Here is a 12,234-nt window from a genome sequence, read left to right as displayed (position 1 = left end):
GAGTTGAGACAGGATATGGAGAAACAGACATTTGATGCAACCTTTGAAAGTGGTTCAGAAAAGTGGATTCATGAGATCAATTGAGAAATTGCCAGTGTGTGAAATTTCCCCTGCTCAGGTGTAATGTGGTTTAATTGAACACACTGGTGCTTTACTGATCTATTAGCAATCTTAGTAACTGATCTTTGTAACAATGTTGTAACAAGAGAGAATCTTGTTCTCAAATAATTGGGAGCACCCATCAAGGAAAATTTTGCTTTTTGTTGCCTTCGTGTTTTTAGATTATTGAAGAGGTGAAGTTTTCGAGTACTCAAAAGTTGATTGCTTAAACACATTGTTGGCGACAATTTGTGGATGTAGTGCAATTAACTTTCCTAGTCTCGCTGGGATTTTTTTCTGTTGATTCTTTTGAAAGTAAACAATGCTTTTGTTTGAAATTTTGAACAGAATTTTGAACATGCCATATCCATAGCAAAGAAAATACTCATGGTTCCATGCTGTAGGGAAGGAAATACACTTGGCCTCCCAGGAGCCAACAGAGTCTAGTAGGAAGAAAAGGGGAGTCAAGTCAGACCAACCTGGGTTCCAACCCTGACTCCTCTATATGACTTTGGGCAATTTGTTTACCAATTCTATGTCATGGTCTCTATATTTAAAATAGGGACTATCATAGTTATGGTATTAAGTGAGATAATATATAACCTGGACAATAGGTGATTAATAAATAATAGTTTCTTTCCCTGTAGTAAATACAGGACATGACTTGCTCTGCAAGATGACTGTTGGCATAGCAAAGTACTGTGAAACAGAGGTTTAATTTTATTCCATATTTTAGGTTTCTTATGAAATTATACAGAACTTGTTTTTATGCAAACAGTAGATATTTAGTGAATATTGATGTTAGGAATCAGTTTGGGCCATAAATTTCCCCTATTCATTCTCTCTCTTTCTCTTTCTAGCTTTGCCAACTACCCTCTTGGGTTAGGAATGAACAAAATCTCAATATTTGTGGTGGATGAATCTCCAGCACAGAGTGAGACCCTGATCACTTACAAACTCACCATCTACAGAGAAGACCGCCCAAGTCTGCCCTTGTTTGAGGACTTCACAGCATGTGGTTTTGTGCAGGTAAGTGGCTTTTATATTTGCACTTGTGTTGAATTGGGAATGATCTGTTAACCCAGGTGAAAAATGCCAAATGGAAATTATTACAAGAATTTATGTGCTTTTAAATCTAAAGTGTGGTCCCATTTCAAAGGAGCAAACATCCCAGCCGGGTATCTAAGGCACCTCATTGTGAGCGGTTTTCTTTTCAGTATAGTGGCTCCTCCCTGCACTCATTGTATTCAGTGGATTTATTGTGGTTAATATTTGAAAAAATGTCTGAGTACTCACACTTAGTTGTGAAATTGGTTTCACATTTCCCCTTTAAATTGTGCTGTTTTCCTTGGATTTGTCCCTGGATCTACTTTTGAAATCTTAGACTAGATTTAGTGGAATTTATTTTAAGGAATGAAAAGAAAATTTATGAAACTATTTTACAGAAGGCATACTGGATAAATAAAACTAAATTGGTTTGGGATAGATATGTTTGTCATTTGCTTTTAATACCTTAATCTTTCTGCAAGGCTGCAGTTTCTCTTGTGAGCAACACATACCATTTTGTTGCCTTGTTGATTTTGGAGAAGGGTGAATGGTACCTTGAGACTTTGTCTTGTCTGGTGGTTCTTCCTGTTTTTTCCCTTTTTGAGGATAGTATGTATAACCTTCCATATTTCCTCACATCGTATACCCTCATAACAGGTGATTCCAGGGAAGTAGTAATTGGTATTCTTACCATATATCTACTAATCCACTCACAGAGTATACCTGCAAATATGTCATGTCAAATTATATGCTACTGGGAGCTTTGAAGCACAGAGAGTTCGTAAAAGAGAGGTATAGTCAACTGGGCTTCGGTAGATAGTATGAACATCATATTTTTATAAATTTAATGGCCAGGCGCAGTATTAAATTTTATAAATTTAATGGCCAGCCCACCACCACCACTACTATCTCATCTATTCCCAAGACCTTAAAACTATTTCATAAGCATACCCATCCCTGAGCTTTTTATTTTTCAAGGAAACACATCTCTCTAATTTATGAATTACCACTAAATCAAAGAGAATTTCACATTGGTCTAAAGATTGGTTCAAAGCAAAACGAAAAAAATTATTCTAAAAGATATTAGGGTATACTTAAAAAAAAAGAATAGAGTAGGTTCCATGATCAAATAGGTTTAGGAAGCAGTGAGTTAAACAAAATTAGGAAGGTTTCTTTACTGTAGGACTTCTCTGAACCTCTAATACACTAATTTAAATGGTGATTCCTGTTTATTGTTATGAATATATAGTGCGTTTCATTTTCAAACTTATTTCAGACTGTTTTAATAGAATAGCTATTAATATGTCTTTTGTGGAATGCAGTTGAGGAAACACTAGTCTAGACTATGGAGAAGGCTTCACAATATGTTCCTCTCAATTTTCCACTTTTCAATTTGCTTTATTTGGATTGCTATGTCTCAGTCTTTTTCTGAACTGGAAAACAAAAAATAGAGCACGTGAAAAATGTTTGAAAAAATAAACAAAACCTAGAAGGACCTGTGTTTTTGTGTATGTGTGTAGTTTGTATGTATATAATTATTTCCAAACTAAATGTTCTCACCTTTTTTGTTGGAGCAATTTTTTGTTCGTGCATTGCTGGTGGAAATGTGAAGTGTTTGACACTTTGGAGAACTTTGGAAATATCCACTAAAGCTAAACGTGTACATATTTTTTCTATGATTCAGCTGTCCCCCTAGCTATACACCCAAGAAAAATGAAGCATATGTCTGTCCATCAAAAGACACATAGAAAAAAGTCTTCATACCAGTTTTATTCCTAGTAGCTAAAATCTTGAAGCAATTCATAAAGAAAGGAGAAAAATCCAATACTAATGAGACACTTGAAAATAAATAAATTACTGATACACACAAACATGGAAGAATCTTCAAAACCTTATCTTGATAAAAACAAGCCAGACACATAAAGACATACTGTATTTCATTCATATGAAGTTGAAGAACAGGCAAAACTAATCTATGATGATAGAAATCAAAATAGTGGTTACCTAGAAGGTGTTTAGAAGGTGTTAGTAACTTTAAAGGAAAGCATGAGGAAACTTTTTGGGCAAATGCTCTACATCTTGATCTGGGTGGTGGTTATGTATAAAACCAGATGTTGTATAGAGATATAAAAATTTAATTAACTGTGCACTTAAGATTTGTGTAATACTGTATATAAATTACATAATATATAAAATATACACATATATTTGCATATTTAAAAATTATTTATACTGCATATAAATTATACCTATACAAAGTAAGAGAAAAGCATTAGTGGGAAAGTATGTATTGTTATCTTCCATGACATGCTTCTCTTCTCCAATATTATATTGATCAGAAACAAGTTAATTATCATATAATTACCTTAGAGCTTATATTATATTAGAAATTTGTTACTATAATATCAAGAAAAATATTAGAAAATTCTTGTGGGCTGAATCCTACAGATGATTGTAGAAAAGTATGTTAGTCATTTATGAGAATCCTTTCCAGAAGGTCTTAATTTAAAGTTTATGTGTGGTCCCACAATAAGTACTGTATTTTATAACATGGAAAGTGTTTAATAAGCACTAGTACTTTTTAGAAAGTGTCAAATGAGGGAACAGATAAATGTGCCATGAATAATGTAGATTGCTTTAGACACTTAACTAGGCATGAGCGGCCTCATGAACTGGGAAAAGTCAACAGTAAAGGTAGGATTTTCTCCCCATAAACTCCACTTAAAATTCTGATCCAGAGACCTTTCTCTTACTTCTCTTTTAAGTTTAATCTCATTAGGTCCTTTAGGTACCACTGCAAGCTGATACCATGACAAAGGTTATAATACAAAGAAAGAGTAAGGGATAAAATTTCTAATCTCCTATCAATTTTCAAGTATTTGAGATCCGTAAATTAGGTTGGTAGCTAGGCAGATATACATCATTAGACTTAAAAACTTTCAGTTTTCCAAACTGTTCTTTTTCTTTTCTGTCAACAACCATAGTGCCCTTATTATTAATATATTCTTAGGACTGAAGTCTTGACTCCAACTACTGCAGATTAAATGATGGGCTGTTCTATTTGAATCCCCAAAGCCTACACATGTGAACCTAAAAGGAAATTAATTAAACTTTACTTATATTTCATTTATTAGTTAAGGTGGGAGGATAATTACAATTTCTCCTTACATTTCAAATTAGATTTTGGTCTAATGGACTCCATTATTAAATTTCAAATAAACATTGTCTTAGTCCATTTGTGCTGCTATTACAAAGTATCTAACACTGAGTAATTCATAAAGAGCAGAAACGTATTTCTTACAGTTCGGGAGGCTGGGAAGTCTGAAATTAATGTGCCAGCATCTGGTGTCGGGTGAGGGCCTTCTTGCTGCATCCCCACATGGTGGAAGGGGCAAAAAGGGCAAAAGGGAAACATGCTTGGGGAAGACTTGAAGAGCAACAAAAGAATCTAAGCTGGTTCCCTCTAGCATTTTTATAAGGCACTAATGCATACATAAGGGTGGGACCCTCGTGATTTAATTATGTCCTAAAAGGCTCCACCTCTTAATACCACCACAATGGGGATTAAGTTTCAGCACATGAATTTTGGGGGACATTCAGACCATAGCAAACATAAAAGGCCATCCAACTTCTAACAACCAAAGAAGGAAAATCCAATTTAAGATTAAACAAGCCTCTAATTTATCCCTCCCCCATTCTCTTACCTTCTGGGAATCAACTATCCATTTTACCTCTTCACCAAAAGGCTTACAGGAAAGAGAAAGCAAAGATAAAGCATACCAGTCAATTAGAAAATCAATTACTATGACATTTTGGTAAATAATAAGATAATTTTATTAATTTGTTAATAGACATTTTGTGTCATTTATACTATCAAACATTGTTAAGTACCTACTTACCCATAATGAACTATTTGAGTTTATTTGATGCCTATATTCCAATTATTCTCTTGTTAATTGGAATTTGCATATGGTTGCCATAGAGGCAACTCTTAGTTTAGTTTTTACTAGTGAAAGAGAAAGAGCTCATTTACATAACTGATATAAAATAACCAGATTGAGGACAAGGTGTCTCAACCTCAGCACTACTGATATTTGGAGCTGGATAATTCTTTGTTCTGGGAAGTTATTCTGTGCATTGTGGGATGCTTAACAGCACTCCTGGCCTCTGTCCACTAGATTCCTATAGTGGACCCTCTTCCCAAGATGTGACAATCAAAAATATCCCCAGATATTGCCAAATATCCCCTGAGGGACAAAGTCCACTCTGGTTGAGAACCACTAATTTAGACAAATAAGAGTTTCTGCTTTTCTACTGTCCTGTTTGTTTACTAGAAGTGTGAATAATTTAGAAGTAATCTTTCAGTGTTGTGTTGGAGAACCATTCTTATCTTTTTTCATCCCTGTAATTTTAACAGTTTTTATAGACAGTGATACTATTCTGACAGCTCTTTATTCTCCTCATTAATCTGCCATCTTATCTGTCCAATATAATTATTATAATCAGAAATATGCATTCAATTATAGAATACATGATTCTTAATGAAATATAAAAACATCATGTAACATGGTCAGATTGTCATTTCATTTTGATTTACCCATAAGTAGTATAATGTTTTGCTGTTAGGAAGAAAGATTTAGAAAGCAATAAAATATTATTGTGGCTGTAATATGTCATGTTTAGGAATTAATAAAATATATTTATGTTCTAAGGAAATTAGAATACATATAGGGAAATATTTCTTTTAGTATCCATTTTCAAATCAAATTTTTTTGACATGGATAATAGTGAAACATCCACAGAAATTGATTTGTATAGATGATCTATGGTCTCGTATACATTTTACCCCCAAAGTGTTTTGCCAGAATAGAGCCGTAAATAAAAAGCTACAGAAAGGCCACATAGCTTAAACTTAGGAGACTATGCTTCATGGATCTATTTGTTAGAAACAGCTTTCACTTTTAAATGGATTATAATTCACAAAGGGAAAATAACAAGGAAAGAGAAAATAGTATTTTCTAAAAAACATTTGTCTGGCATTTAGCTACACACTTAAAATTGGCACTTGCTGCTTTCTTTTAAAAAATTAATCAGCCATCTAGATGCTAAGATATTAAATGATGTGTGAATGGTTCCAGTTATAGCATTTGGAAATGCTTTGTAATTCTCTCATTTACTTTTTGTACTCTTCCAACACCACAGAGAACTGTTATAAAACAGTTCAAGTAATAGTTGCCTAATATCTTAGCAAATATCCGTAATCAGAGAACAGAAGGGCATCTATCAATAATTGTTTAATAAAAACCTGTTAATGTCCAAAGTTGTAATATCAATTAAATACCCATTTTAGTGGTTATTAGTTACCTTGCCTACTTCAATTTACCAGAGGAATGTGACTTATTTTTTCAACAGTATAATCTGTGCTGTAGTGAAATGTTCTCAGCCAGTAACTGGTTACTAAGTGGTTGCTATGCACTTTGTTCTTACAAATATGCTATGTGTGGTAGGGGAATACAATAGCAGCAGTGGTAATAGTAGTAGTAATGTGACATTTACAGAACTTTTATTATGTGCCAGGCATTATGTTAAGCATTTTACCTTCTTGTTTTATTTAATATTTACCACAACCTTGAGCATAGGTGATTTTTTTTATCTCCCTCTTTTTTTATTAACACATGGAGAAACAAGGCTTTAGAAAGGTTAGAAACTTTGTCAAAGCTTCCTATATAACAGATGTAATTACTGGAAGAGGTGGGATTTGAATACAGATCTTACTGACTTCCAATTAATGGTCTTCATTGTTACTATGTATATGTAGAATCTAAAACCCTCATTGTACTTATAATCTAATTGACCAATTTGGGAAACTCTCATTCAGTTGGAATGCAACTTGTTAAAACTAACTTAATTAACTAGAATTTGTTTCCATGGGCACAAACAATGATAATTTTTATAATGTTCTGGAATCATTGCAAAATTTGGAGGTCTTCATAATCTTTATTTTGGTGGGAAATGTTTAAAGAGAGTCTTCCCTTCATCATGTATCTATTAGGAAAGCTTTAGAGCTAGCTAATGTGTAATATTTTACTAGATGCTGTACATATGTAAAGGAAAAACTATTTTTCTTCTACACATATAATGCCTCTATACTCACAACACTTCTGACACCAAATGCGTAGGCTTCTCCCTCACATTAAGCAATTCCCCAACTTTCCAGACACCAGCTGTGAGTCCTACAATTCAGTTATGACACTAACTACCTGGAGTTAGTGCAAACCCCAGGGCTTACTCCCCCAGGACTGCCCCCACTTCTCATGCCAGTCCCAGGTATGACCTGTACTTCTGATCAACAGGCTATAAATCAGTGGTTCCCACGACCCCTCCTTGGGTTCTGTAATGTGCTGGAATGACTCACTAAACCCAAGGGAACGTTTACTTACCTTTACCAGTTTATTAGAAAGAATACTACTCAGGACCAGCCAGGTGGCAGAGATGCCTAGGGTGAGGAACGGGGAAGGGGTTCGGAGTTCCAATGCCCCCCTCCCAGCATCTCCGTGTGTTCACCAACCCAGAAGCTCTCTGAATCCCATAGTTCAGGGATTTTTATGAAGGCTTCATTATGTAAGCATGACTGACTGTTACCTTAATCTCAAGCTGCTTTACACTCCCGGAGGATGAAATGTAAGGCCAAAAGTTCCCAAGCTTCTAATCATGCTGTGGTCTTTCTGGTGACCAGCCCCTATCCTACAGCTATCCAGGAGCTCACCAAGACTGGCCTTATTAGAACAAAAGATGCTCCTATCACCCAGGAAATTCTAATGGATTTAGGCGCTGTGTATCAGGAATGAGAATCAAAGATCAAATATTAGAACAAAAGATGCTCTTAGCATCCGTATATCTCAGGAAATTACAAGAGTTTTAGGAGCTCTGTGTTAGGAACCAGGGGCAGAAACTAATATTAAATATATATTTCTTATTATGTCACAATATCCTAACTTCTGACTATGTTATTGGTATTCAGTATTTACACCAGGTTCACATACTTTACATATTAGAATTCTCCTTGGCCAGCTTTGCGCAGTGGCAGTATCGTAGCCAATGAGGTTTATCCGAGGCGCGATTATTGCTAACTGAAAACTTTTCCCAATACCCCGCCATGACGACTTGCAATATAGTCGGCATTGGCAATTTTTGACGGTCCCCACGGGGACTGACTAATGCGTTTAAAATAAAAAAAAAAAAAAAAAAAGAATTCTCCTTGGCCAGAATGCTATTATGCTACTAATCATTAAAATGTTTTTCAGGGCACAGGCTTTTTTAAATATGATGCTTGATAATACATTAGAGCAATTTCTAGTTAATTATCTTCACTATTAACAAAACTTGCTACTTTATTGTTTTTACCAACAACATCCATAATATATTTTTTCAAAACTTAAAAAAAGCACTTTATGTACCCTTTATGATAGTGAGAAGAATGTATTGTGAAGTTGATAAGTTGACAATGAAACATTCAAGGTGAGAGCATATCACCTTCATATCCTCATTTAATCCTCACAACAAACAGATAAGATGATGTACATTTTTTTTATTATCCATCCCACACCCTTCTTGGAGGAAACTATGTCTTAGGCTAAACCATTTAATTATAAATAAACTTATTTATTCATATTTATGTATATTTTGTATTAAGTGTTTTATGTTTTTGGTGATATTTCTCAAAGGCATCATGAACAGGCTCCTCAAGTGTAAAATTTCCACCTTCAATGACTTATTATGATATCTCTCTGCCTTTAATCAGTTAAAATTAAGTAGGTACCTGAATGTGGTGATAGAATACAGCACTTTTTTTTAACATGTGTAAGAGAGTGTTTCCATTGTAAAAGATTTTTCTCTTGCTCTATAAACAGGTTGAACGTCAAATTTCTCTGTGGCAATTATTTTATCAGAGCAAATTTTGCATCCTAGCAAAGTATCTCCAGCCATTTTTCTAACCTAGTGCTTAGCAGGCATGCATTCCCAAGCTCATGCCGTTAACTGCTATCAAGGAAGCCTGAGCTGAGGCCCCAGCTCTGCTTCTAACCAGCTTAATTGGTAGTATGTCCTAGTGCAATGCATTTAAGCTTCCCAAGCCTCGGTTTTCTTGTCTTTAAAAATAGACTTGGTAACAGTACCTACCTTATAGAACTACTCTGAGGGTTCAATTAGATAATAAATATAAAGTTTTAGCACAAATCTAGTGCTTAGTTAAGTGCTCAGTCAATATTGAATTGGCATCATCATCATCATCATCAAACTATTTTTGTCCAGATGCATTTCTTGGGTTTACCTGGAGGTATATAGAAAAGTATAAGAAGGAGAAGGAAAGAGAGAAAACAGCTAAAGAAGTAGCCCTCAATAATACCAAGACTGCTAGAATTATAAAGGACCAAGCAGAACTGCTTGGGAATCAGAAACAAGAGTGAGTGACCTGGCTGTGTCATAGGCTATATTGCTGACATTCGTGGGCCCGAGTCACTTTGCCTTTGTGAGCCCCTCATCTATAAAAACAAAAACCAACAAAATTATATTTTATGAGAGTGTTGATACAAAGATGAATATATTAATATTATATATGCAGACTACATTACAATTACATATGTAGACTATTTTCTTTGACTAAAAATTTTGGGCTTTTCTTCTAATTTGAAAGAAAAGTCAGACATTTGTATGGGCCCCTAAAAGTATTGTGTAGGTGCTATACCTGCTGTGCCTAACAGAGAAGTCGGCCCTACTCTTCTACTTCACTTTGACAGATCTATAGCAAAGGCGTCCGTTTTATCATCAATGACTGGGGCTGTCGGCATTCTTTCCAGTCTTGTTAAGTTCCCTTGACTTAAACACTTAATCTTTGCAGTTGTTTCAAGTCCTGTATTCATGGACTGATTGAGGCTTTACCAGTGTTCCTCAAGAGCCAATGTAGCACCTAGGGAAGTGAAATGCTATTTCTGTGAGCTGTATGCGCCCCCGGACATTCTGAATGGGTAGGCCTCCTCCGTGGCCAGTAAGCATCCAAAGCTTGGGCATTTTTGCTTAACATTCAGCTTTCTTAAAAAGCAAGCAAAGATGAGAGCAATGTGTTTTTTAATTTGTGATCTATTTTAGCACTTACATAAATTATCTTTCTGCGTTGATGAAAAAGAGTGATGTTGAACATTCACCTCCTGAGTTAATGTCACTTATGGTCAGACAAATTATCATTTAAATAAAAACTTTTGCTCAGCACATCTGTTTTGCATGTTTATCCAAGTCACATCTGTTTCTTTTACTAGAGGAAACAAACTTTTACTACCGTCAGAGCTGCAGAGCCAATGCGATGTGGAGAATTGGGTCTTCTTGGCTTCCGACAGTATCCAGAGAAGTTTCTCTGAATACAACCTTCCGCTCTATTCTCATGTTTGCTTGAAGTTTGTTTTGGCATTCTAAGAATTAGTCTTCTGATTGCTGAACTGGACAGGGAAATAGAGAGAAACCCTGAGAGGTTTTTCAATAAAATATTCTGTTGGAGTACCTAGATTGCCAATGTGACATTTGAAACTTTGAGAGAGATTGTGGCTAAAAGAGAAGCAGAAGGAGTCTCTTTTTGATAACTTCCATCCCTAATGCTCACATCTTGGTGGACTTTAATTGCTCCAAGGGTTCCTAGATCTTTTATCTCTCTTTCTCCATTTTCTTCCTCATTTCTCAAGTCCAAATTAACTCTAGCAAAGGTATTAATACATACCAGGATGGTGAGAATGGTTGTGAGAGAGTGAAGAGATCTTGGGTGCCAGGTTAGACATTTTTCTAAGCCCTCCTCCCACAACCAAACCAAATCTAGAACATGATTTATTTAAAAAAAAAAGACATTTTTGGCTTTAATCAAACAACAAAGTTTGGCTTTGTATAGGGTAAGTTAAAGCAAATGATTCCTCTTGTATAGGGTAAGTTAAAGCAAATGATTCCTCTGGTGCAGTGGTTCTTAACCTTTTGGAGGAAACAATGTACCCCTTTGAATACCTCGTCAAAGTTTTGATCCCTCATTTGAAGAAATAATGTATGTATATGTTAAATACATACCCAATGCTGTATACAATTTTGGAGGTATGAAAAGCCCTAGTAAAGAATTCCTATCCTAATAACTCATAATCTGATGCAGAATATCACTAGAGTGACAAACATAATGACAGTTTCATTTCTGGCATAAACATACATGATTATAATTCAATTTATTGATCACCTACTTTGTTCTAGAAACTGTACATACATTGTTTCATTTATAGTTTCAGTGATAACTAAATTAGTGTCTATATAACAATACAGTGTTTTGAAATTATGTGTGACTTTTCAATTATCTCTATTAGCACAGAGAATCAGCAATTGTTATATTTCTCAAAGCAGATTGCCACTAAATCTAATATATGCCTTAGAAATAAATATCAGTAAAGGGCTACCTAGCCATTGCTTTCTTCTCACAGGCTCAGAAAGTGGTTATAAGATGTAGGTAATTGTGCTCCTAGAAACACAGAGGAATTTAACAATATATCATCTGGACTATTTATATTGTCCTCATTAGTCAAAGCCATTGGTGTGCTTTCTTTCAGCAGGTTATAACAAATTGTTTTTTGCTCAAAGAAAGGTTGGCCAAATGTTTCAATTAGGTAATGCTGAGAAAATTTCCACATGCACTTGACTAACTGCGACATTTCCTTCCACAGGCATGTTGTAGGCATGAGGATGGGGGGTGGAGTATTCCTTGCAGATGGTTTTACTGATTGCAGAACTAACTACAAGCTAGTTTGATATATGTTCCCTGAAGACAGAATTAGGACACTTTATTGCCTGACATATTTAATTTCTTTTGAAAATGCTGCTAATCTGTCTTTTTGTTTTTTACCCACATCCCTTTTTTAGGCAGGACTGATGAGTTTAAAACATTGAGCATGACCTCATTCTTCAAAGCAGAACAGGCGTCTCCATCCCGTGCCCTCCAGCTCTTAGGACCTCATTCTTTAGCAATGCGGTGCAGACTTTCACTGAATTTTCTAGGTTTTTACCTCCTCCACATCC

The 12,234-nt window shown here is 35.2% G+C and overlaps 1 protein-coding gene and 1 non-coding gene across 3 annotated transcripts in view; both read left to right on the top strand.

Annotated features, from left to right (window-relative positions):
* CPED1 (cadherin like and PC-esterase domain containing 1) overlaps positions 1-12,234 on the top strand; it is a 265,832-nt gene that overhangs the window by 137,529 nt on the left and 116,069 nt on the right. For both annotated transcript variants that reach the window (XM_045564532.1, XM_045564531.1), the window contains exon 15: positions 960-1,128. In XM_045564532.1, the coding sequence (XP_045420488.1) occupies positions 960-1,128 (169 nt within the window). The remainder of the gene's footprint in view (positions 1-959; positions 1,129-12,234) is intronic.
* On the top strand, positions 8,216-8,356 carry LOC123647796. The gene has a single exon (XR_006738338.1). It is a non-coding gene; the product is annotated as a U4 spliceosomal RNA (small nuclear RNA).

Source organism: Lemur catta, chromosome 11 (assembly GCF_020740605.2).
Source record: "Lemur catta isolate mLemCat1 chromosome 11, mLemCat1.pri, whole genome shotgun sequence".
Taxonomy (NCBI): Eukaryota; Metazoa; Chordata; class Mammalia; order Primates; family Lemuridae; genus Lemur; species Lemur catta.
The sequence above is the reverse complement of the archived record's forward strand: the minus strand, read 5'-3'. Positions and strand labels throughout refer to the sequence as shown.